The 25987-nt window shown below is 53.9% G+C and overlaps 2 protein-coding genes across 2 annotated transcripts; one reads left to right on the top strand and one right to left on the bottom strand.

Annotated features, from left to right (window-relative positions):
- Nucleotides 1-1879: 1879 nt before the first annotated feature.
- INSL3 (insulin like 3) lies at nucleotides 1880-3137 on the top strand (the record flags this gene model as incomplete). The annotated part of the gene is made up of 2 exons (XM_080805725.1): nucleotides 1880-2069; nucleotides 2935-3137. 2 exons carry the CDS (start codon nucleotides 1880-1882, stop codon nucleotides 3135-3137), a joined length of 393 nt encoding a protein of 130 aa, XP_080661851.1.
- Nucleotides 3138-6288: 3151 nt separating this feature from the next.
- B3GNT3 (UDP-GlcNAc:betaGal beta-1,3-N-acetylglucosaminyltransferase 3) lies at nucleotides 6289-23162 on the bottom strand. Its single transcript, XM_080805559.1, has 4 exons — nucleotides 23041-23162; nucleotides 11425-11484; nucleotides 9503-10093; nucleotides 6289-7901 (listed from the first exon to the last, which is right to left on the bottom strand). The coding sequence occupies exons 3-4, from the start codon at nucleotides 10070-10072 to the stop codon at nucleotides 7350-7352; spliced, it is 1122 nt and encodes a 373-aa protein (XP_080661685.1). The 5' UTR covers nucleotides 10073-10093; nucleotides 11425-11484; nucleotides 23041-23162; the 3' UTR covers nucleotides 6289-7349.
- Nucleotides 23163-25987: the final 2825 nt, after the last annotated feature.

Genomic DNA, 25987 nt, shown 5'->3' on the forward strand with positions numbered 1-25987 from the left:
GAGGGACTGAGAGGGAGAGACAGGGCGGGAGAGAGACAGTCCCCCTCCCTCTCGGCTACCCTCTTAGCGCAGGGAAAGCCACCTGCTTTGGTGAAAAGCAGGAAGGCGCTGCTCTGGGCTCAAGCGAGAGGGTTTTTGGCTCAGGCTCTCCCTTGCCTCCGATGGAGTGTCCTCCCTTCTCCCCACTCTAGTTTCCCTCCTCGGTAAACCAAAGTCATAACGAGCAAACACAGCCAGCCGCCTTCTGGGCCCTCCGGTCCCTGCCCCGTCCAAGGAGACCCCAGTATGGGAGAGAGAGAGCCAGCCAACGGCCCTAGCCCCAGCCTCCTGTGACCATGGGCAAGCATGCGATCCCTCTCTGAGGCTGTTTCCTTATTGGTACAGGAATAAGGACAACAAGATTCTGACCGCTCCTGGTCTCAGACGGCTGGCTGCCCGACCACCACCATGTGGAACCATTCTCTGGTCATCTAGTTCCCCTCTCTAAAGTGGCTGTTGTTGCTGAAAAGACTCCTGAGCCAGTGCTCCCCTGGGGGAGGCACCCAAGGCCCTGGCCCAGGCAGAGAGACAGGTCGGCCTCTCAATAACCAGTGTTGAGGTTAAAACCACTGTTTGTGGTTCTTATATGATTGCAAGATCCCCTTCAGCACCACCCATCCGGGAATGCTAAAAAAGTAAAGGTTAATTACTTACAAGAGTTACACAGCTGACCTAGGGCTATACATTGAGGTCATTGGTGGAAACAGGGAGCCAACTCAGGGCTTGGGGCTTTGCTTTTATTGGGGTCTGGTGAGGGGGGCTTGGGTTTCCCCAGCTCATTCTTTATTGATGGATTTCAGACACGGTGTGAATTTAACGTTCTGAGCTGGTTGGCATGCAGCTCCCTTCCCTGGCCTCGGTGGCCTGAATCCCCGGGGGCCCGATGGCTGCCTTCACGTGGAGAGGGAGGGGGGGTGGGGGCGCGTTCTCCCACACCCCCTTCTTAGGAGAGCACAAATCCCATTGTGAACCCCCCCTTCCACTACCTGATGCTCCCCCAGAGGCCGCAGGTCTGCAGACACCATCAGGATGGGGAGTCGGGCTTAAACACTGGAATTGGGGGGAGGGGGCTTGAACTAGTTAGGTCTCAGCCAGCCAGTATCCAGTGTCTGGTTGGACTGGCCCTTGTGGTTGCTCCCCCTTCGGCAACAACCATCAGGAAACTGAAAAAAATAAAGGTTTCTTTCTGACAGGACCTGGAGACCGCAGGGCATCCCCCCCCTCCCCACACACACAGTGAGGGGGCAGGGAACAGACACAGGGCCACGTGGTCACTGGTTGGGCTCTGCTTCTATTGGGGTCCAGGATGGGAGCCTGGGGTTCCCAGGGCTCATTGCTTAGTGCTAACCCTAAAACACGGGAGTGGGAATTTAAAGCGCCAGAAGGGAAAAACACAAGTGGTCCCAAGGGCCGGCCCTTAAAACCAACCCAGACCTCTCAAACAAGGGAGCCTCAGTGCCGGGAGGACACCTGGCTCTTTATCTAGCCGGGTGGCCGTGGAATAGGTTTATTCCAGAGAGCCATCTTTGAAGAAGATGCCTGAGCCATCAAAGCTTAAGTCAGGCACGACAAAAAAGCCTGGCTCAGTGGTTGGAGCATGCAAGACATGATCTCGGGGTCGTGAGTTCAAGCCCCACCTGGGGCGTAGAGATTGCTTTAAAAAAAAAGAGAGAAAACCCAACTGCGGGGTTTACACTACACTTGCACTCAGCACTCACCCCGCCCTTGACCTTCTCCCTGAGTCTTCCTCGGAATGCTTTGTCCCCATCCAAGGTCCTCAGCTGGGTCGGGTTGGATGCCTATAAGAAGGGGTCCCCGCTGGGGCCGGCCTCCTGCCGCCATGGAGTCCCGCCCACTCACCTGGGCGCTGGTGCTGCTGGGCACCGCTCTGGCGCTCGCGCTGGGCACTGCTCCCGCTCCGGAAGCGCGGGAGAAGCTGTGCGGCCACCACTTCGTGCGCGCGCTGGTGCGGCTGTGCGGGGGCCCGCGCTGGTCCTCCGAAGACGGGCGGCGGGTGGCCGGCGGCGAGCGTGAGTGAGGGGCGGGCGAGGACTGCGCTCTGGGATTTCTACGTGGGGCAGGTGCACGTGGCGCTGGCGGGCGGGCGGATGGGTTTGCGTGCACCTACCTGCGTCCACTTGCCCGAGGCGCTGGTGTGCGTGCCAGCGAGCGAAGGATGCGTCCCCTGCCGGGCAGGAAATCAGTGCATGGCGAGCGAGGCAGTCTTCAAAGTGCCTTCTTTAGATTTGAGTATTTTGGTCTTCGTGAATTTTTGCATTAATTTTGATTTTTAAAATTGCATTAAGATATGATCGATCTTCATTGTTGAGTTTTTTGGCACTCCCTTAAATGGAGCATTGAGGCCAGGTCTCACTCTTCTCACCGTGCGCCCCGTCCTGGTACAGAGAGTAGAAAATGGATGTGTATGCCTGCGTGTCACACATATGCGTCCTATATGCATACGTCTTTGTGACACAGATGCCCCTGGAGGTGCAGAGGCACGCACTGGGGAGGGCTGGGAAGGGCTCTGAGGGTATGTGCCTGTGTGTGCATGTGTTCGTGTGAGCCCGCTGCCCGCACACGTGTGCCCATGTATATGTCCCATGTCACCCCTGCTGTCTCTGGCTTTGTGAAGTGTCTATGCGTCTGCGTGATAGAGGACTTGCGGGAACGTGCACAGCAGGGGACCTGAGCGTGGTTGTGGGTGGAAAGTGCACACATCCGGATGGGAGAGTTTATCTGTGCTCAGTAGACAGTAGGCATTTAATAGGTGCTCACTTTCTATTTGTGCACAAGAGGCGCTTTCAGCAGGTCACTTGGTGGGACGTGTGTGCATATATTGGGGAGGGGTCCTCTAGGGTCCCCTGCCCACGCTGAATTCTGCTCTGTCCCCAGGTGAGCTGCTGCAGTGGCTGGAAGGACAACATCTCCACAGGCTGGTGGCCGAAGGCAACCCCATGCTGGTTCTCATGCCACAGCCCCTGCCCCAGAGCTCTCGCCATCACCACCGCAGGCGGGCAGCCACCACCAACCCTGCCCACCACTGCTGCCTCAGTGGCTGCACCCGGGGGGACCTGCTGACCCTGTGTCCGCACTGAACCCGCCCCCTGGATGTGACCTCAGAGGATCCAGAGACCCAGAGGGGTCTGGTCCAGAGAGCTCCTGAAGCCACACAGCACCACAAAGCCCTGTCTGGGAGGACGGTGACAATTACCTTGCTGTGCTCCCCACCTCCCCCAGGCGACCTTCCTCTGTGGGGCCAACCGCAAAAAAGTGACACCTGCACCCTGGCTTGGAAGAGCCTTGGTTTTGCCCAGATGCCAGATACTCAGGGCCAAACTTCCTCTGCTCCGAGGAGCCCCAGGCGCTGCCCTCTCTGCATCTGTGTCTCCCCCGCTTGCTATCTCCCCAGTGGTAAATAAAGAAAACTCCCCGCAGAATCCGAAGCAGCTGTTTGCATTTTCTCAAGAAAAAGGGACAAGGCTGCATCAGCCCTTGTGTGGGTTGTCCCCACCCGTCCCCCTCCCCCTACCCCCAAAGCCATGGACCCACCAGCCCTTTCAGGAACTTGATAGCAACTTGAGAGTCATCGAAATACAAAGTGGGGAAACTGAGGCCGGGGGAGACAGCTGCTTGCCAAGTTCAGAGAGGGAGGGAATGGTCAAGTGCAGGATTTGAATTGAGGTCATCTGTCAAGACCCATGTCGGGGGGGGGGGGCTCGAGGTCACTTAAAGTCCACGTAACAGTGGACAGACAGACATCAGAATGAGTCTCAGTGGACACTTACTGATCCAACTCCCACCATTTTTCTCATCCGTACCCTCCCCTCACCCTGTGATGGAACTTGCATTCTAGGACTCTCGGGGCGAAATGACCAAGCATTTGACAACGTGAGCCAGTCCCAAGTTACTACTTTTCCTAAATCTGTGGTCACCAATTACCAGAAATCGGGAGTCCTAAAATGGAACTGCCTTCCCTGAGCAGTTCTGGAAGCCAGAGCTGGAAGTCGGGGTGGGGCAGGGTTGTTTCCTTTCCTGAGGCTCTGAATCTGCTCGGGATCTGTCTCCTGGCTTGTGGTGGCTGCTGGCAATTTGGGTCTTCCCTGGTTCCTAGATGCAGGACCCCCCGCTCTGTCTCTGTCTTCACGTGGCCTTCTTTCCAGTGTCTCTCTATGTGTTCATTTCTGTGTCTTGTCAAAACACTCTCATTGGATTTGGGGCCACCCCACCCTAACCCAGAGTGATCTCCCCTGAATCCTTAATTGTATCTGCAAAGAACCTACTTCTTTCTTTTCTTTTGAATCCTTTATTAATTAATTGGAGAAAGACAGAGATAGCAAGAGAGAAGGAGAGGGGAGAAGGCGACTCCCTGCTGAGCAGGGAGCCTGATGTGGGGCTGGATCCCAGGACCCTGGGCTCATGATCTGAGCCGAAGGCAGAGGCTTAACCCACCGAGCCACCCAGGGCTTTTTTCCCTTTTTTTAAACATTTATTTATTCGAGAGAGCCTGGGGGGCTCAGTGGGTTAAGCGACTGCCTTCGGCTCAGGTCATGATCCTGGAGTCTCAGGATTGAGTCCAGCATTGGGCTCCCTGCTCAGCAGGGAGTCCGCTTCTCCCTCTGACCCTCCCCTCTCTCATCCTCTTTCTGCCAAGTAAATTACATCTTTTAAAAAAGATGTAATTTATTTGAGAGAGAGAGAGAGCGCGTGCGTGGGGGGCAGGGCAGAAAGGGAGAATTTCAATCAGACTCCCCACTGAGCGCCAAGCCTGACATAGGGCTTGATCTTACCACCCCAGACCATGACCTGAGCTGAAATGAAGAGTCAGATGCTTAATCAACTGAGCCACCCAGCCACCCCAGCAAAGACCCAATTTCCAAATAAAGCCATATTCTAAGGTTCCAGGGAGATGTGTACTTTTCAAGCCACTGCAGCAGGCAAGCAGGACTCTCTCCTGAGGATGATGGGGAGCCCCTGATGAGCAGGGACAGGATGAGGTCAGACCCATGTTAGAAACCCCTGCAGCCCCCCCATCTCATCCAGGCCCGCCTTCCTCGGCCTGGGTGCTGCTTCGGCTTCCACCTCCCTTTCCAACAGCGGTACTTAAAACTCAAAAATCAATCATGTCGTTTCCTTGCTCCAAAGGTGCCATCACTCTCAAAATAACTCCCTCTCTCCTCACCCCAGCCCACAAGTCCCCATGTGGCCAGCCCCTCTGACCTCAAGCCTCTCCTCCCTCCAGGTCCTCTTTACTCATCAAGCTCCAGTGACTGCCTCTTCGCTGCAACTTGAATGCTTCCCGATTATCCCACCTCAGGGCCTTTGCACATGCTATGCCTTCTGCCTGGAACACCCTTCTCCCAGTTCTTTCTAAGGTCATGTCCTCTTTCTTCAGGCCCCAGCTCTAATGTCCCCCCTCAGTCCCAGATCTCTGATCTCTCAGCTGATACTTGTTCCCATCACTGTGTGTCCGAGCGCTTCACTTGACTTCTCAAAGCTCTTATCACTTCTGAGAACTTCCTATTTGATTGTTCACGGGATTGTTTTCTCACTGTAAGGTGGACATCTGTCGTCCCAGTGAGGCTGGGAGCAGGAGTATCGGGCAAGGGGTATAGCATACAGGACGTACACAATAAATACTTACAGAAGGGAAAGGGGGTGGGACAGATGATAGTAAAGCCACAGTCCTAGTGGGACAGGAGTCTGGTGAAGAAGGAGAGGCTGGTGGTGTTTGGAAGGAACCTTGCTGGAAGCAAGAGGCCAAAGCAGGCCCACCCCTGTGCCTCTCTCCTGAGCATGCTGCCAAACTGGCAGTGAGACCAGGTCATCGTGGGACATGATCTGAGGGTGACAGGGAACCATGGAGGGTGTGTGAGCTGGGGCAGGGTGATGTCAGATCTGTCCAATAGAAATCCCTGCAGCCCCTTCTTCACCCATGCCATTTTTATTGGTGCATATTTTCTACTGGAAATGAGGCTTAGTTACTGATTAGAGACTGGTCTGAATTAAAACTTACAGATCACTTAAAAAAAAGAAAAGAGGGGCGCCTGGGTGGCTCAGTCAGTTAAGCGTCTGCCTTCGGCTCAGGTCATGATCCCAGGGTCCTGGGATCGAGCCCTGCATTGGGCTCCCTGCTCAGTGGGAAGCCTGCTTCTCCCTCTCCCACTCACTTTGCTTCTGTTCCCCCTCCCGTTGTGTCTCTCTCTGTCAAATAAATAAAAATCTTAAAAAAAAAAAAAAAAAGAACCTCAGGTCTTCACAAAACGTTTTATTCCCTGAGTACCCACTTCCCAGTGATCATTCTGCTGTCTGGGGTCCCCCTGTCCCCATGTCCCAAGCACTACTCCAATGCCTCAGAAGCCCAGGCCCCAGACATCCACCCAGAGCCAGCAGGGTTTTGGGGGAAGTGGTCACCATTTTGCTTGGATCTCCCCAGTCTGAAAGGCTTACTGAGGTAAGGGCTTGTCCTGGGTCCCTAGAGCTCAGAGACACCCAAGGACCAGAATCTCTCCCTTCTCTTGGCAGTGGGCTGAGTGTGTGTGCTGACCTTGGGTCCAGTGAAGACCTTTTGGCCCCACATCATTCCCTGAATTCTTGGGGAGCATAAGTGGAGGGGGGCTGGGCCATGTTAAGGACTCCCAGAAACTTGGAGCTGGTTTCGCTTGAGTCAGACAGCTTCTTCCCTCCTCTGCCCAAGGCGTCAGCCATCAGAGCACTGGATATCACAGGCAGGGATGGGGCGGTACCACTCATGGCTTCTCTGACCGATTCTGCCATCTCGGTGGACGGAGACCATGGAGAGGCTAAGAACAAAACTTCTTTCCTAGGCTGAAAAGTACTGCTCACTTCAACTAGGAGTTCCCCCCCTGACCTTGAACCATGGCTGGAACTCACATACCACTAGACCACTCTAGGTATATGACCAAGGAGGGGCTGGTCAGCCTTTAAGGTCCAGCCTGTGATCAAGGTCAGAGCTGGGAAATGTGACCTTGACAGAAGGGATCGATGCAGGAGCAGCGACCCAGAACTCTAGGAGAAGGCCTTCTGCAATTAGCTCCCACAGAAAGAGACGGTCTATTCAGCCGAGAGCCTAGGGAGGATGATGAAACATGGGTTCAAGTACCAGGTGGGTTTGGAAAGATATCTAGGAGTTTGCCAGCTAGACTAGGCACTCATCACACTCTTCCTGGCACTCCCCTAGGCCTGACCTGCTTAGAAGAATGAAGATTTTCCCCTGCCAGGGAGGAAGATGCTGCCCCTTTCCATGGGGGTGGAGATCAGAGCCTAGAGGCTAGGGGCCCTGACACCACCTAGTAGATCTGTAATTTCTTGCCGCAGGCAAGGTTGGGCTGGCTCAGTGCATCCCACATGAGCAGCATCTCATATGGCAAGAAGCGGTGGACAAGCAGCAGTTCCCGGTAGAGGCAGGGGTCGAAGGAGGACATGTGGGCTGAGGGGGCCTGAATGCCAGCTGTGCGGATCCCACTGTGGGAGGCGGGCTCCAGGCCCTCCTGCTGCAGGCACATGCCCAGGAAGACATCATCGATGGGGAAGAGGTCCAGTGTGACGGCAGCCCGGCGCAGGGCAGTGGCTGTGAAACGGGACAGTAGGAAGCCACCCCCACCACAGTAGGGCGGGTAGTGCTCCTCCTGGGTCACCTCCTTTGGCACATAGTACTTGCTCCAGGGAACCCGGATGGGGCCCACATTGCGGATCAGCTGCCCCACAAAGAGATGGTGGTCAGGATCGTGGTCCTGCAGGTAGGAGACCATGTTGTCAGTGTGTGCGAAGACGTCATCATCCCCATTGAGCACGAAGCTGGCATTGGTGCACCGAGTCTCCTGCCATTGTAGGAAGAGCACCTGCAGGCAAAGTGGACAGGGCATACAAGCTGGAGGGCTGGGGCCATCGGCCTGGGGTCCCTGTGAGCCGCCGCAGCCCGGGAAGCCCAGGTGAGGATAGGCTGTTCCCCCACAACTGCCGTCAGGCCAACCTGGGTTTGAGGCCCCACACTAAGCCTCTGGAAAGTTTTAAACTTTCCAGACAGACCTCATCACAGGATGTGCCCCTGGGGGGTGTTGGGGATCTGTGGAAATGACGCTCTGTAAAGCACCAAGAAGTGTTTGAAAATTGTCCCATTTACATTTATTGTTATTCCTTCGGACGCTGCCTGGCCAAGCACTGATGTTAAATAATTACTTGGGTCATCGTTACTTAGCATCTACCTTCCCTACTGGACTCTAGGCTTCCCCCCTGGTGGGGGCTGTGTCTCCCCTCCCTGTGTCATCTCCCCAGAACCCCCTGTGGGTCATAACTTCATAGGTACTGGATTTCATGCTTGTCCAATGGACATTGATTACGTGCTTTTGTGTTCTGCATGAAGAACATGGCATGTTGAGAAGTTCTAGCCCTCAACCTGCCTTGGCTTCTACTTCCCTGTAATAACTTTTGCCGCATGCCCAGCTCTGTTCTCCATGCCTGTGCTGCCTTGAATCCCTTGTGCAAGCTTAGGAGGCAGGTATGGTCATCAACCTCATTTACAGATGAGGAAATAGAGGCTCTCCAGAAAGAGTACAGGGAACAAGGTCACACAACAGGAAGGTAGCAACTTAAGGTCTCGAGCCCAGACTTTTCTGTGCCTGCAATGAGCGGGACCCTGCCCTGGGCCCCCCCTCCAATGCCTGGGTGGGTCTCTGGAGCCTCTTACTCCTTATCTGTGCACTGTGTAGGATTCCCTCCACTTCCTGTGGGTCCTTGTCCATCAAAAAGGTCTTTCCTGGGTGTCTGGGTGGCTCAGTGGGTTAAAGCCTCTGTCTTCAGCTCAGGTCATGACCCCAGGGTCCCAGGATCTAGCCTTCGGGCTCTCTGCTCAGTGGGGAGCCTGCTTCTCTCTTTCTCTCTGCCTGCCTCTCAGCTTACTTGTGATCTCTGTCAAATAAATAAATAAAATCTTTTAAAAAAGTCTTTCCTGACCACCTCCTGCATAGATGGGGTCCTCAGGGGACAGAGAATAAGAAATAAACAAGGTGGTCCTGTCCAGTGCTCCTCTACCCACACAGATTACAGGTGCTCTTTCATTGCCTTGTAAATAACCTGAAAACCCTCCGGAAGCCCTCAGAGGCTGGCCATTTCCTCCCTGACCAGGGAGGAACACGGGCACAGAGAGGTAAATGATTATCAAAGGCAAACAGCAAGTAGGAGGCAGAGCCTGAATTCAAACCGAGGTCCTGGCTCTGGGAGCTCACCTTGTAACCTCAGGCCCTTTCTCCCTGCCCCCCCACCACCACCTCCGCCCAGTTAGAAGACTTCAGACCACCACCAGGACAACAGAGGGGTGGGGTGGGATGGGGGGCGGGGGGACGTCTGGTTCCCTGGGCCCCGTCAGAGGAGGTGATGGGGAGCGGGCAGGAAGGATGGGTGGCCCTGACCAGCGGACCGCCCCCAACCCTCCTCGCTGGCCCACCTGCTTGAGTGTGAGGTTGAAGAAGGAGTCATGGAAGTCCCACTGCAGGATGTCACCATGCGCCCGCGCCTCCATCGCCAGCAGCCGGTTGACCTTGCGGGCCTCCAGGGGGTCAGCGGCCGTGCCCACCAGGAAGACGAGGCGCAGCTGGACGCCCTTCACCAGGCGCTCGCGGCCCCAGGTGTGCCGCACCAGCTCCCGGCGCTCGTAATTGCTGGGCGAGGACTTGATGACCAGCAGCAGGAAGACAGGCTGCGCGCACTTGTCGGGCCCCACGTCTTGCAGCAGCAGGAAGTCGCGGCAGTGTTTATATAGCAGGAAGTCGCGCACCTGCTGCGGCAGCCCCGCGAAGCTGGGCAGGGCGGCGGCGGAGGTGTTGGGCCGGCAGGGGCTGGGCGGTGGGCGGGAGGGTGGAGCCGGCCAGGCCAGAGCCACCGGGCGGCCCGGGGGCTCCTCCAGGCTCTGGAAGGTGGGTGGCGAGGTGTGCAGACTGAAGAGGAGGAGGAGCGTGAAGAGACTCAGGGCTACAGCCAGGCCCGATTCGGTCAGCGAGCACCGGCGACACCTCATCCTGGTCGGCCGGGGCGGTTCCTGCGAGGAGTATAACAGGCAATGAAGAGCCGGGATTGGCAGAGCACTTTTCCTGAGCTCCCGGCGGACCCCAACACCTGGCCTCTAGTCCCGTAGGTGCTAAGGTCCGTGCAGGATTGAAAGGCATCCCCCTGCCTATCTCCCCCTCCCCGCACCGCCAGTTGCCCAGGCCCTGCTGGGGATTAAGTACTTACAGAGAGGACTGAGGCATGGAGCCGCCAAGGCGAGCCTCCCAGACTCCACGTGCCCAGAATCCACCCTTTCAATCTGGTCCTCTTCATGTCCCTGCCTCCGAGATGGCCTGGGAGCCTCCCGCAGGGAGGCCAAGAACTGCTCCTTTATCGCTGATTGCTGCTGGGTCTCTCCTGCTTCCCTTTCCCCTGCCCCTCCAGGAAGCTCCAAGCTTCTGGAATGCTGATCCAAACCATCATCCACTCTTTGTGCCTGTTTTTGATGGCCCTGTGACCTGAGCGTGGCCCCTGGCTCCCCACAGATCTCTTGGGCCCCGAAGGTTTCAAACAGAGCTGTCTTCCTTGCCAAACTCCTATTTGTCCTTTAAAACCCATCTTAAATGATCATTCTCTGGGACGTTCTCTTGAACCCCTCAGGAATGGTACTGGTTCTGTCTGGCACCTCTAGTTCCATCTACCCCTCTGGCCCAGGCTTGATCCCGTGGGGGTGTCTGCATTTAGCTTTGTCTTTCTAAAACTGGGGGCTTCTTGAGGGTCCTGGCATGGCCCAACAGGAGGCAGACACATGGGGGGAAGCAGGGAGTGTTTGAACGAATAAAATTTATGAGTAAAAGTAAATTCATTAAGGTTTTCTCTGGCAAACTCGTATTCATTCTTCAAAACCCCAGCTCTAATGTCACCTCCTCCTAGAAGCCTTCCTTCCCCATATCCAGGCAGAGCCCTTGGTCTGCCTTCCAGTGTCCCTTTCCCTGGCTTCCCTGGATTCCCTTAATGTCCTTTTGTCTGGAGAGGCAGTGTCTGCACTGTTTCGCAGCCCTATGCCTGAAGGTCTGTTTTCCAGCACCAGGCAAGTAGTGAATTAGACCCAAGGCAGGCCTTAGCCATTCTCAAACACTTACTGACTCACCCAGACAGGTGCAGACTCTAGAGACCAGTTCCTGGGTTTCAATCCCAATTCCATCACCTTCTGGCTGTGTCCCCTCCATACCCTGGGCCTCGGTTTCCTCGGCTGTAAAAGGGGGCATCTGAGCCATCTCCAGCTCCCAGGATTGTGCAAGCAGGAAGGGAGCTGCCAGCATGTGGCACCGAGGGGGCATGCCACAAGGATTTATGGAACATATATGTGTAGCTCAAGCTTACCTCGGGCTGCCGTGGGACGTCTGTGCTCTTCTGGGGTCTCTCTGTTCTTCCCACTGGCACCTGGAAAAGGTGACGCAGTCAGTGGGTTCTGGAAGGCTCCTTCCTCCCCAGGCAACCCCACCCAGCTACTGCCTGGAAGCAAAGAAGAGAATGGCTTCCCATTTCCATCCAGAGGTGGGAATAGGGCTTTCCTCCTGGACCCACGAGGCCATTTCCCCAACACACCCACTGCTGTCACAGAACACTGCCTGGCCAAGTCTCTACAGCGAGCTGTCTCCCAGAGACAGGGCTCAGACCCTACCTTGCAAGTTCCGCTGTGTGACATTGGGAAAGAAGTTTGACCTCTCTGAGCCTCCACGTGGACAGGGGAGAATTAACCCCATGTAAGAGTGCTGTTGTGGGGGATTTTAGCCTCAAGCACGCTGGGCATGATCCTGCCTCAGGCCTTTTGCACAGGCTCTTCCCTCTGGTTGCAATACTCTTCCCCAGATGTGTGCATGGTTCCCTCCCTCACTTTTTGTCTTTCCTCCAATGTCTCTTTCTCAGGAAGGAGTCCTCAGGACACAATAGTTTCTTGATCCCCAACCCTGTTTTACATTTTTTTCCTCCCACAGCACCTCTCCCCTCCTAAAATACATGATAAAAACTTTTAACATATCTTGTTTCACCTTCATCTCCCCCACCTGAACTTGAGCTCCCTGCGACATGTCTCGTTCACCAGGTTATCCCCAGTCCCCAAACTGTACTCGGCACATCCGAGGCACGGCATGTGCGTCAGATGACTGCTGAAAGGATGTTGGTTTTCTGCGGACCAGGAATACCTAAATGTCTCCACTACGAAAGCCACACCCTGGAGAGGCAACAAGCATTAATTAAAACCTCAATGAAATGATGGGAGGTGGGGCGCCTGGGTAGCTCAGACGTCGGGCGTCTGCCTTCAGCTCGGGTCATAATTCCGGGGTCCTGGGATCGAGCCCCACGTCAGACTCCTTGCTCAGCGGGAAGCCTGTTTCTCCCTCTCCCACTCCCCTTAATTGTGTTCCCTCTCTCACTGTGTCTCTCTCTGTCAAATGAATAAATAAAATCTTCAAAAAAAAAAAAAAAGTAAAGAAATGATACAAGGTGACGAGAGCCACAAGAGGAAATGTAGTTGGGTGGCAGTTGGATTTCAAGGTCTGGATGACATTTAAGCTGGCTGTGAATGGCACAGAAGAGCCATTCAGGGCTGAGGTCTGGGTGAGAGGTCCTGGGGCGGGAACGGCAGGTGCAATGAGCCAGCAGAGACTAAGCAGTGTCAGAACCCTGTATGCGGGAGGCATAGGGCCTGTCTCATTCCTGGGACATCCCGGTTGAGCTGCCCGCCCTGGGGCTTTGTCTGCTGGAGGACAGGTCTGGGAGACCCAAAATGGCAAATAATCTTAGCGTGAAACTGTGAATGCAATACAAGAACGCCCTAAATCCTTGAAGGGCATTTTCCTGAGCTGAGGAGAGGACCGAGTCCAGGATGGATGCTGGGGAAAGGAGTGCTCCCCGGCAAACTGGGCAGATCTCTGAGCTTCAAGGTTAGGAAAACCACGCACAAGCTGTAACAGAAAGACGACGTCACCACAAATCAGACTAAAAATGCCACTGTGTTCTCTTGGGCCCCACCTGTGGCCGGAGACCCATAGATCCCGTAAAAACAATGGCACACCTCAGAACTGAACTCCTGGGCAAGAGACACTCTCATGAATGATCTGTAAAATTTTATTTATTTAAGAGAGAGAGCGTGTGTGCATGTGTGCACACATGAGCAGGGGGAGAGGCAGAGGGAGTGGGACAAGCGGACTCCCCACGGAGCATGGAGCCCCGATCCTCAGATCATGACCTGAGTTGAAGTTGAAGGCTTTAACTTACTGAGCCACCCAGCCACCCCAGGACCCATAAAATTTTAGAATGATTCGCCCTTTTCCCCATCTGCAGTTTGGAGCCTAAATCCGGGATCTTTAAACAGGTGATTCTGTCCCCCAGGAAATACTTGGCAATGTCCTGAGACATTTTTGGCCATCCTCATTTGGGCAGGGTTAGAGGTATTGTACCGCTAATGTCATTAAGAAGGTAGAAGCCAGGGATGCTGCTTAAATTAACATTCTAGATGACACAGGATAGCCCTACCTCAGGACAATCCAGCCCCAAATGTCAACATTGTCAAGCTTGAGATATCCTGCTCTAAACCAACACAGAAATCTGGAAGAGAGAACTCAAAACAAGGGAAGATGAGAAGAGAAAAATCAGGATTGAACAAAAGCTCTGGATATGGTTTGTGAAAATTCATCATATGAAGTATTTATGAGACTTATTATTTGTATATTATTTAAATATTTATCATGCAACTATTATTATTTTTAAATATTTTATTTATTTATTTGCCAGAGAGGGAAAGAGAGCACAGAGCAGGGGAAGCACAAAGCAGGCAGAGGGAGAAGCAGGCTCCCCACTGAGCAAGGAGCCTGACGTGGGACTTGATCCCTGGACCCCGAGATGATGATTGGAGCAGAAGGCAGACACCCAACCCACTGAGCCAGCCAGGCATCCCTAAACATCTATTAAATAGAAAATTAAACTTAAGTGGCCAAGGACCAATTCACTGGAAATGTGTTTTGTAAGGCCCAAACAAGAGTTTCAGAACAAAGGAAGATACTTCTGCAAATACGAATATTTATAATTCAGCCAAACTCAGGCTTTGGGGAGGGGGAAGTATGAGAAGAACTGAAATGACTGAATGACTCTTACCAGGGTATCAGGGCAAAAAAGAACCTCTTGGGGTCACCATTTGGGGTTTTTTTTTTTTTGAAAGATTTTATTTATTTATTTGACAGACAGACCACAAGTAGGCAGAGAGGCAGGCAGAGAGAGAAGGGAGGAAGCAGGCTCCCCGCTGAGCAGAGAGCCCGATGCGGGGCTCGATCCCAGGATGCTGGGATCATGACCTGAGCCAAAGGCAGCGGCTTTAACCCACTGAGCCACCCAGGCGCCCCTCACCATTTGGTTTTAATTAGTTCCATTAATGGATGTTCTTTTTCTTGCATTTTCCTTTCTTGTTTATTTATAAGAACTCTTTGCACATGGAACACTTGCCCTTTGTTGGCTACCAGCATTCCTAACTTTCTCTCCCCAGGTCTCAGGTTTCTCTAAATGGAGGGATTCTGGGGTGCCTGGATGGCTCAGTTGGTTAAGCATTTGTCTTCAGCTCAGGTTATGATCCTAGGACCCTGGGATGGAGCCCTGCATCAGGCTCCCTGCTCAGCAGGGAGTCTGCTTCTCCCTCTTCCTCTGTGTTCTCTAATAAATAAATAAATCTAAAAAAAAAAAAAATTAAATGGAGGGATTCTGCTACTCTACTCTCCAAACCCCCTGAGGTTCCTAATTTGCGTCTGAGAGCTCAAGCTGGAGGCGGGGAAGAAAGGTTCACTTCTCCTCTTCCGTATACTAGACCTCTATTAATGCATCCAAGATCCCCTTCCCTTTACCATCCACCAAGGCCCTTTCTAACTCATAACCCCTTAAACCCTCCTCAAGCAGGTCGTGTTGCTATCCTCATAACATCTCACATTGGACAGGCATAAGAAAGAACTTCTGGGAGGGCGCTGGGTGGCTCAGCCGGTTGGGTGTCTGATTTTGGCTCAGTTCATGATCTCAGGGTCCTGGGATCGAGTCCCATGTTGGGCTGCCTGCTCAGGTGGGAGCCTGCTTCTCCCCCTGCACGTGTACTTGTACTCTTTTTCTCTCTCTCTCCCTCTGGCAAATAAATAAGTAAAATCTTGCTGGGTGTCTCTGTGGGCTGCGGCGCAGGCCCTAGATAGTCATTGATCTGTCCTTATGGTTCTTACTGTCTGCAGGGGAAGGGTCTTGGAGGCTCAGCTCCACCAAGAAGGGGAAGCTTCTTGGTATTATTTCCTCCAAGCAACTGAGCAGGAGCAAGCGACTCTGGGGCCTTTGCTTGGGTGAGAGAGTTGATGAGAAGCTCCTCGCAGCTTGGGTCTGATTCCCTGACCGCATCTAAGATTCCACGGTCCACCATCTCTAGTTCTCACTGGGCAGAATGACTGGATTTGCGGAAGCCCAAATGGCATCTCACTCGGTGAAGTCTGTGGGTTTGGAATACCTCTGGGGGAATCACCAGTCTTGATTCATAGATGGGGAGTTGTTTCAGGGGGGGGCGGCACAGGGGGTGCCTCATATCACCACAGAAACGACCTGCTTTGTCTCTAGGTCCTTCAGTCCTGAGAAGGGTCTCAGCAGCTCTTCTCCCAAAATGCACATAATAAGAAACTACTCACTCACTCACTCATTCATTCAACAAATAGGTCTGGGGAAACTGAAAAGCCTCAACCCTGGGCCTGGCCCCTCAGAAGCTCCCAATCTGGGGGAGACCAATCCAGACACCCATGGGATCAGAGCTGGGCCCAAAGAAGGGACCAGGATACTGAAGCTGAGGCTTTGACGGATGCAGAGGAGTTCAGGTCAAGGCAGGAGCAAATGCAAAGATGTGGAGGGAAAGCGAACAAGGCCTGTCCTAAGGGATCACCCGTAGTTTATTTTGATGAAAAGCAGAATTTGGAGAGGGGGTGATTTCTGAGGCTAGCGACTGGCTGGTAAAGACCTTGAACTCCAGACTGAGAAGTGGGGCTGTCTCCTGGAGGTCAGGGGAAGCCACAGAGGGTATGTGAGCAGGGATGGGAAAGGTCAGATTTGTTGCTGAATGGATGGTTCCTCTTTGCCCTGAAAGCTTGAGCAGTCACTTCCCCTTTGCCGTCCAGTTCCTCATCAGGACATGGGAATGCTGAGACCCCAACACACACACACACACACACACACACACACACACACACACACACACACACCATGGGGTCACGGGATTGTGTGTCAAAGCGCTTAGCACACACTGGCCATGTGGCAACCCCTCGGTGACCTTGGCTCATCACGCTGGCTCCTTCAGTGTTCCCAGAGTCCCTGCTTACAGACGGGGCTACTGAGACTCAGCATAAAGCAGACTGGAACCCAGGACCCCAATGGTTGGGGTCTGTGAGTCTGTCTATCCTATCCTTCCCATGGTGTGGAGTTTCTGGGGGATTCCCCAACCAGAACTCAGAGCCTTCCAGAATCTGTCATGAGTAACCATGCACTTACAGATCTCACAAAGGACAGAGAACCGGGGGCCCAGGTCGGCCAACATTCTGCCGCCGGGCCATCCCAGGAGCATGCTGGCGAGTGAATGTATGAACAGGCATGACGAGATCAGCCCCTCCCTGACGACGTTAATACAGGAAAAAGTGATTAGTTTCGTAGTAACGTGGTAAACACCATTGAGAAGGAACGGTCTGTGGTGGGGGGACCTGACCAGCCTGAGGACATCCTGAGGGATGGTGAGGAATTAGCAGAGTGCTGGGGGAAGGGCATTCTAGGCAGAGGGCACGACAAGTTCAAAGGCCCAGAAAAGCATAGTTGCAAAGGGCCAGAAAACAAATGTAAGGGGCTGGAGGCAGAGATAGGGGACCAGAGTGGCTGCAGCAAGAGGACAGGAGGGAAAGGATGTGGGTTGTGAGTCCATGCCAGGGGACTGGGTGGGGAGGAACTAGAGAAGGCCCAGAACCTCTTATGTTGCACGAGAGAAGTGACAGGAGTCATGGAAGGTGTGTGAGCAGAGGAGGTTGAAGATCGATGTATGCTTTTAAGAAGCCCTCTGTGGCCACGGAGTGGATAAGGACAATCAGGGCAGGTGTAGAGGCTGGGGCAGGAAAGCAGCCAGAAGTATTTGGGGGCCTGGACAAGAGCTGGTCAGCGAGGTGCAGGGAAGGGGGTGGGTTCAGGAAATAGAATGAAGGTGGTCATGGATGTTTAAAGCCCCCAGGACGGGGGGAGGATGGAGAAGAAAGGACCAGGAGGAACAGACTGAGAAGCCTGTGAGCCTTTCCCATGGGATGTTACGGGGCAGTGGTGACCCAGGTGTGGTGTCCAGGCCAGAGCTGTGGGGACACGATGGCAAGGGAACCAGGAAGGCCCAACAGGTGTCTGATGAATACTTCCTTATATTGCTTGCACGAGGCAGGGTCTCCTCAATGTTTCTCTCTCCAGATCAGACACAGTGGCTGTGGACAGAGTCACAGTTCAGGGACAGCCAGGCTGACTCCAAGGTACCCTCACTGCCAGACCAGCCGATCCTGTTCCCGCCTGTTTGCTTTCCATACACCGGTGCGATTTCGCCATCACCCAGAGCCTGCTTCCTCTAACATACACATAAAAGCCATCTGTTTCATGACGTTCAAGACCCAAGAGCCTCTCCCTGGGCTGTGGCTGCCAGGTGTGGGACCTCTCAGCCCCTGCTTCCCCTCCCCCAATGACCTCTGCCCCAGCTGGTCTGCTCCAGCCACTCCAACCTTTTCAGCATCTTTCAGTCCTGCCACAGGGCCTTTGCACCTGCCAGACTGCTGCTCTTCCCCCTGATTCTCTTTGATCTTTAGGCTCAATCTAATGTTGCTTTTTTATTTTTTTCCCCCAGCATTTACTTATTTGTTTGAGAGAGAACGCATGTGCACACATACGTGGGAGCATCTGGGGGGCAGGGGCCGAGGAGAGGGAGAGACAGAATCTCAAGCAGACTCTCCCCTGAGTGCAGAGCCCATGTAGGGCTCAATCTCACGACCCTGAGATCACAAGCAGAGCTGAAAGTCACAGTCAGCAGCTCAACAGACTGTGCCCCCCCACACACACCAGGGCCTTTTTAGAAGGGCCTCGACCTCCCACCTAAAACACCCTGGCTTGGCTCTGATTTTCTCTGCAGCTCTCACCACCATTGCACACAGGAAATCCACTCACTTCCTCCTGTTTATCTCCCCCACCAGCCTGGAGCCCCCGAGGTGGGGCCAAGGATCTTGTCCCCTACAGCCATGTCCCCATCCCCATAGGACACTTGCCGGTGCTTGTGAAGCAAGGGAAACCTACAAATGATGACCCACATATTAGTGATTTCCTCGTGCCTCATTTCAGCCCAAACCCACTGCCAATGACAGCTGCCGCCAACCCATCCAGGGCCCTGCGGGCCTTGGGGGATGCTGGCCATTCAGTCATGGTCAGTTAGCAAATGTGTGTGTGTGGCTGATACAGGACCATGAGGTACTCATGCCCTGAAGAGCCAAACAGCCACACCACTGGAAAACCGTGCATTTAATGAGCAAGAAGCCCGACGGCAGCAAATACTGTTAATGGCCTGCTAAATATGCAGGAGGCACCCAGCACGTACACAAAATAGTTTATCAGCAACAAGGAGGAGTGGAAAGGCACATTCGTGATGCATGAACGAGCATCATCGCGATGAAGGTGAACAGGCCACCAAACTACCCCAAGACACCAACGTACTGTCACTGACTATCCACCTTCCCTGCAAACATACAGCACTGAATATTAAGGATTCACTGAGTTTTTTTTTTTAAGATTTTATTTATTTGAGAGAGAGCGAGCAGAGCGAGAGAACACACAAGGGCGGGGGAAGGGGCAGAGGGAGAAGCAGATACCCCCTGCCAAGCAGGGAGCTGGGTGCAGGGCTCGATCCCAGGACCCCAGGACTATAACCTGAGCCGAAGGCAGATGCTGAACCGACTGAGCCCCCAGGTACCCCAGATTCACTGAATATTAATGAGGTACTAGAGGTACAGAGGGGCCAAGCACTCAACAGAATTCATTAGCGACAGGATTCGGATCCTACATCTTCCGCCTATATCCCCCGTTGACAACCAAGGCCTGGCGTGTCCCCCACCTGCTCACCCCTCAGAGCCCGGATGTGCCCCACCCACTCTGCGCTAGCACGAGACCATGGCAGGCCTGCCCACGGGACCGGGAGGCTCCCATCAAGTCCAGGCGATATACCGCAGGACGCTCGCATTTTCCAGATGAGGAAGTAAGACTTGGAGAGGGTGAGTCCCCAGTCACTCTCCCAGCCCCTTAGACACAGACCCATCCGCGTACCCCTCCTGACCCCACTTCCAACTCCAGGCACCCCAGTGGGCCCGGTCGCTGGGTCCCGGTTTCCAAATCACGAAAAACGAGGGCTCATGTCCCTTTGCCCAGCAGCGGGGAAGACGGCGAGCTGATGCCCTTGAGGCCACTGCCGCAGCTCCCGGGAGAGACCCCGACCTGCCTACTGACCATTGGTGGGCCTGGGACAAGTACCCGGCCCACTCTGGGCCACAGTATCCTCATCCAAAGCTGGCTGGGGTCAGTGGTCAGCTCCCGAATTCTTCCAGCAGGTGCTGAACATCAGCATCGCTGTGGTCTTCCTGGCTCTGTACTTCCCCAGAGCCTGCAGCTGGGATTTCGAACGGGGCAAGCATGGAACATTCTGGAACCTCCAAAAGGCAAGGGGAGGGGTGGGGGTGACTGGAGAAGCCCATTTGCGCACATGACAACCTGAGTCCTGAGAAAGGCCATAGGACCAAACGTTGGCCTTTTCTCCAAAGCACACACACAGACGATATGCCAACGGTAACAATATAACAATAATATTAGTGTCAGTGACCATTGTCACGTGCATGTTCATGACCGCTCTGAGCCAGCGCTGAGCACCTAGACTCTACTGGGGGCCATGCCCTGGTCTAGGTTCTGGGCACACAGCCTAGAATGTCTGCAAGAAAGGCCTGTGCTCCCGGAGCTGATGTACTAACAGGGGTGGGACAGAGAGACAATGAATAAGACAGTTTTGGGGAGAAGGTGTTTTGCAGGAGAGGGTATGAGCCCCCGGCCTGTAGACAAACCCTGAGATTCACTGAGCCTCGGTGGACAGGGCTGGTCTCCAGTTACCAGGTGGGTGAGCTGGGTGCAGAAAAGCGGAGCCCCCCTGCCCCCACAACATGGGTCCCACAGATGACTGAGGCTGAGAGCGCTTGCTAGGATTTGAACCCCAACCTGCTGGACCCAAGGGTGATCCCTCACCTGTTCGTACCAGCTACGCCTGCCAGTAATGATGGGATGGTCTCTTTCGGCAAGGATCATAAGCTCCTTTTATAAATGGAAGGGGAAAAAAGAGAGAGAGAGAGAGAAAGAAACAGAAAAAGCCCAGTCAAGATAATTCCTTCTGGCTAGACCTGGGGTGAGCAAGCTGATTCTTTTTTTTTTTTTTTTAAGATTTTGTTTTTTGACAGAGAGAGACAGCGAGAGAGGGAACACAAGCAGGGGAGTGGGAGAGGGAGAAGCAGGATTCCCGCAGAGCAGGGAGCCCGATGTGGGACTCGATCCCAGGACTCTGGGATCATGACCTGAGCTGAAGGCAGAAGCTGACTTTATGCAAAGATAGGCCCTGGGGCCCCCAGGGTTGTGGAAGAAGGCGGGGCGGCGGTAAGGATGGGGTGATACATGTCCTTTAGACCTTTGACTTCTCTGTTTCTAGTTCCCAGGGCTCATCAAGTTTAATTCATTTGAAGGAACTGACCCCGGGGAGCCCACCTCCTGAGAAATTGCTCACGGTACCTGGGATGGGTCTGGATGGGGATCTGGGGCCCGATGGATGCCCCTAACTAAATGCCGGGCCTGGCCCTTGTTGAGCCTCCAAAGGGCATATCTGGACTCATTTCCCAGCTGGAGGAACTGAGGTCTCCTGGGTTCTGTCTGTGGGGACGCCTGGAAGACCCCCACACCTTCACACGGCTCGGAGCCCTCCTCCAGGCCTTGTGCTGGGGCCCTGCCCCTTCACATTATTTCTCTCTTGTCAAGATAAACACCACGAATGAGAACACAATGAGCCACGGATTCATTAGGATTAAAGTTAACCCAGCCATCCTGTGTGTGGCCTTTCAGCCAGCTGCTCCCCTACCCACCACACCTGAGCCGGAAGGTAGGGCTTTGCTAGCCTCGTGGTTTTTTTTTTTGTTTGTTTTTTTGTTTGTTTTTTTGTTTTTTTAATGGATAGGGAAACCAGGCACAGAGAGCTCATCCAAGGAACTTATTCAAGGAACGTCAAGTGGGAGCCCAATCTCTGCCTTTAACCACCACCTGGTGGTGGTAAGGGGAGGCTTCCTTCAGTTTGCTATGTTGGTAGTGAGCTCCTCATCATGGGGAGGAAGCAATCAAGCTGAGCCAGGCTTTCAGCAGGAGGAGGGACCACAATGGGTCTCCTCTCACCATGGGGGTGGGGACAAGTCGCTGCCCCACTCTGGGCCTCAGAGGCAATGGCAGGAAGAGAAACTGCCCGGTTGACACCTTTCCTCCTTCCCTAGGGCCAACCAGTCCTGCCCCTGGGTTCCTGGGTCAAAGAAACCGGTCTGAAATCCTCGAGCTCCTTGAAGTTCATGCTCCAAGGCCCCTTTTTGGTCCTCCCACACCCAGTACCTGGCAGGAATCACCACACCCTAGGTAATCTAGTAATCTAGTCACCTAGGTCAAGTGGGGGCCCAGCTGCCTGTCCCAGGGTCCACCCCTCTTTCTCTAGACTCCTCAGCCCTGCCTAGCAGGGTGACCGCCTTAGGAACCAACAGGGCTGTGGAAGGAAGTTGTGGTCCCAGACCTCGCCCCAAATCTGGGCAGCTCCCCCTGGGCCCAGATCCAGACTATGGGAGGCTCTGGCGGGGTGGGGTGGGGGAGTGGGGTAGCTCAGTTTCCCCATCTGAAAAGTGGCCATGGGGAAAAAAAACAAAAACTCTGACCCAGAGGGCAAGTTGGTCAGGAATCTGGAATGGTGGCTCGTGATATAATAATAATTATTATTAATATAGTTATGGTGACAGCTGTGCTTCCCTGGGCACCCACTAAGAGGCACAGACAGTCGGGTACAAGTCCCCCTTGACCCAGAGGGAAACAGGAGCTCAGAGACCCAAAGTCTCTTACTTGAGGTCCCCCCAGGGGGCCAGAAGGGCCCCCCCATAAAAGCTTCCTCTGGCTGAACATCTCAGGCACCCTCGTGGAAACTGGGTCACTGTACTAGTCAGGGAGGGGAAACCGAGGCATGTTCAAAATCCAGGAGCACACTGCCCGAGCCACACAGCCCTGCCACTGCTGAACAGGGGGCGAAACTGAACCCCAGGGGAAGCCATGAGCTGAGGTCCCCAGGTCAGAACGTTGGCCCAGCGCCCGGCAAGGCTGGGGCTCAGCAGTGGTCCCCTGGATTCAATACAAAAGCCAACCTGGGGAGACCCGGGTGCTGTTTCTGCCAGATCTTCCCAGTCAGCGCGCTAACCATCTCCAAGTGAACAACAGTAACTCTAACGGCCGGAGAGCAGACAGCACCCTCCACTTCTCCATCCTGATTCCGCTCTAGCCTGAGAGGTGGGCGTAGTGGCATAGGGGCAGGGGTCCAGGGACGTCCGTCGCAGCGACCGGACGGTGCCGGGAGCGACTTCCTTCCCTGCCGGGCTCGAGCCGGCCTTGGAAATGCTGGCGCTGCTATTGCCGATGGGCGAGGGCAACCGGGTTTCTGAAACCCGCCGCTCCAGGATCTCCCGGCATCTTGGGGGTAAACGCTGCGGAGACCTGACCCCAGGGACCTGCCGGGGTTTCCCTGGAACCCCGATCCTCTCCTCCCCTCCCCTCCGCCAGATCCTCAGGGGCCCCCAACACTCACCCCAAGTGACGGCCCAGCCTCCGACCTCTTACCTCAGCTCCTCTGGTTTGCGAGCAGGAAAGTTTCACCTGAGCGTGAGCCCCCACCCAGGTCTGGCTCCTTCTTGCCTCCTCCTCCTGGCCTTACCTCCCGCCAGGTCCCCTTCTCCAAACCCACTGAGCTTCTCAGTGGCCCGGTAGAAGTTCACCCCGCCCACCTCTCCCTTCTTCCCTTCTTGACCCCGCCCCCTCACCTCTGCGGGCCAGCTCCCACCGCAGCTTTCCTCTTCACCTCTTGGGGCTCACTCCACCCCAGAGGCTGGGGCGTGAGCTCCCCGCGGCTGGAGATGTGCGAGCAGCACCTTCCCATGCCCTGGCGCGGAGCCCTTTGCAGGGTTGATCTAAAGTGTGTTTGCTGAAGAAATGATTGGAGGGGGAACAGGGAGGCAGGATGAATCCAGGGGCTCTTCAGATCTCTACAAGGGGTTCGAAGATTCCAGAACCCTAAAACCTGTCCCGAGCCCACAGCCCTCCAGATGGGAAAGGTTCTGGAACTTGGAAGTCAGATATGAAGCTTTTGCGGGTTGGGGTTGTTGAAGATTCGGATCCTGCCCCGTGTTGCATCTGAGTCTCTAAAAATTTCTAGTCTAGACGTGGAAATTTCCGGAGGGGGGGCGGTCTGGGGTGGGGGGGGGTTGGGGGGCGAGATCCAGATCCATAGGTGTGAGCCACGTGGTGGTTCTATTTACCACCTGCATCCTCTCCCATCCCTACTTCTTCCAGAGGAAACGGGGCGGGTCCTGGGTGTGCCTCAGTTTCTTCCTGTGTAAAATGGAGGATCTAAGCCCAGGCCCCTCCAGTTGGGAGAGGTCAGGGGAGCAAGGTCAACACAGGGCAAGGGCACGATCTATATTCTGTGGGTATGAAGGGTGATTGCATCAAATGTCACTACACCCAACGTGGGCATTTCAGGTGGAAGCGACAGCAGGTGCACACACTTTCTTGCCATGAAAAATGCTGAACTTGGGAGCCTGATGAAGTCAATTCTCTGCGCCCCACCCCCCCAGAGGGGGACACCCTCAGGCTTCAGCTTAAGTTCCTCCCTGCCTTGTGGGGCCCTGCCACACCCCCGAGTTTATGGGCCCCACAAGGAGCTGGAACCAACAGTCTGATCTGGAGGGAGTGTCCCTCTCATCCCCTCCACAACAGGCACTTCCTGCCACTGTTTGCCCTGGAAACTTACACTACTCTCATGATGCATTCAGAGTGATGGTGGAGGAAGTGAGCTGGGGCACACCCAGCCCTGCTCACTGGAGGAAACTGAGGCCTTCCAGGTCAGAAGGTGGACGCACGGAAGCAGGAGGGGCTCCAAAATCTTCCAGGGCAGATTATGGTGCTAGAGGGCCTGGGTTCAAATTTGGGCTAGAAGTATCTTATGACCCAGGTATCTACCCAAGAGAATTGAAAACAGGTGTTCGGACAAATCCTTGTACACGCCGTTCACGGCAGCACTCTTCCTCAAAGACAAAAGGTGGAAACAACCCAAGTGTCCACCAATAGATGAATGGATGAACAAATTGTGGTGTGTACTCCGTGAAAATTAATAGAGGAAAACCTCAGGGCACTGGGTGGCTCAGTCGGTTAAGCGTCTGTCTGCCTTCCGCTCGGGTCATGATCACAGGGTCCTGGGATCAAATCCCGCCTTGGGAAGCTTGCTTCCCCCTCTCCCTCTGCCTGCCGTTCTGCCTACTTGTGATCTCTCTCTCAAAAATAAATAAAATCTTTAAGGGACGCCTGGGTGGCTCAGTTGGTTAAGCAGCTGCCTTCGGCTCAGGTCATGATCCCAGCGTCCTGGGATCGAGTCCCGCATCGGGCTCCTTGCTCAGCAGGGAGCCTGCTTCTCCCTCTGCCTCTGCCTGCCACTCTGCCTGCCTGTGCTTGTTCGCTCTCTCTCCCTCTCTCTCTCTCTGACAAATAAATAAATAAAATCTTTAAAAAATAAATAAATAAATAAATAAATAAATAAAATCTTTAAAACACACACACAAAAACCCCTGCCTTTTCAAGACTAGTATTCTGAGGAACAAAAGAAACCCCAAATTTCCTAAAGTTCCCGGGACTAAGGCTGAACTGTGAGCTAGTCAGTTTCTTAAGGCGACTGAGGACCCCCATTGGTCTGCTGAAGAATTTAACCTGGTTATTCAAATTTACCAAGCTGGCTTCTGAGGTTTAAACCAATTAGGACACCTGCTTGTTGGTGAGGGCCAGGCCAAACACTGGGTAAACTAGCCAGAATGGAACAGCTTGAAAGGGATTTAGAGAAACAGATTCCTCACTTTTGGCTCAATGCTAAACACTTGCTGGAAATCTCCACTGAGCAACTCTGGTAGCTTGTGGAACAAAGTTCAGGCACACACACAAAAGCCTGGTGAACCAATTCATGACCATTAGAGTCAATTTCAAATTGTCTTTAAAGAAAATTCTGGGGGCACCTGGGTGGTTTAGTGGATTAAGTGTCTGCCTTGGGCTCAGGTCCTGGGATTGAGTCCCACATCAGGCTTCCCAGCTCGACTCTGGCCCCCATCCCCACACTCCCCACCACTGTGCTCATGCTTGAGCTCTCTCTCGCTTTCTCAAATAAATAAATAAAATCTTAAAAAAAATAAAGACAAACCTGGTCCTCTTTTAGATGTTGAACCCACCTGGGTAGCATTTTAACTCTTTGTTAAATTAATGGGCTGAACCAGGATCTTTCTCCTTCTAGTTAAAAGGACCAGGACGGAATGGGAAACTATCTCCATTCCAGATTTAGTGAATTTGGCAAACCAGTTCGCTTGCATCTTAGATCAGTCACCTAGAGGGAAGTCCGTTAATTCTCAATTTTTTCTCCTATTTTTTAAAAGATTTTATTTATTTTATTTGACAGAGAGAGAGCGCACAGGCAGGGGGAGCTGAAGGCAGAGGGAGAAGCAGGGCTCCCAGCTGGGCAGGGAACCCCACA

This window comes from Martes martes (genome assembly GCF_963455335.1).
Source record: "Martes martes genome assembly, chromosome: 1".
In the NCBI taxonomy this organism is placed as follows: Eukaryota; Metazoa; Chordata; class Mammalia; order Carnivora; family Mustelidae; genus Martes; species Martes martes.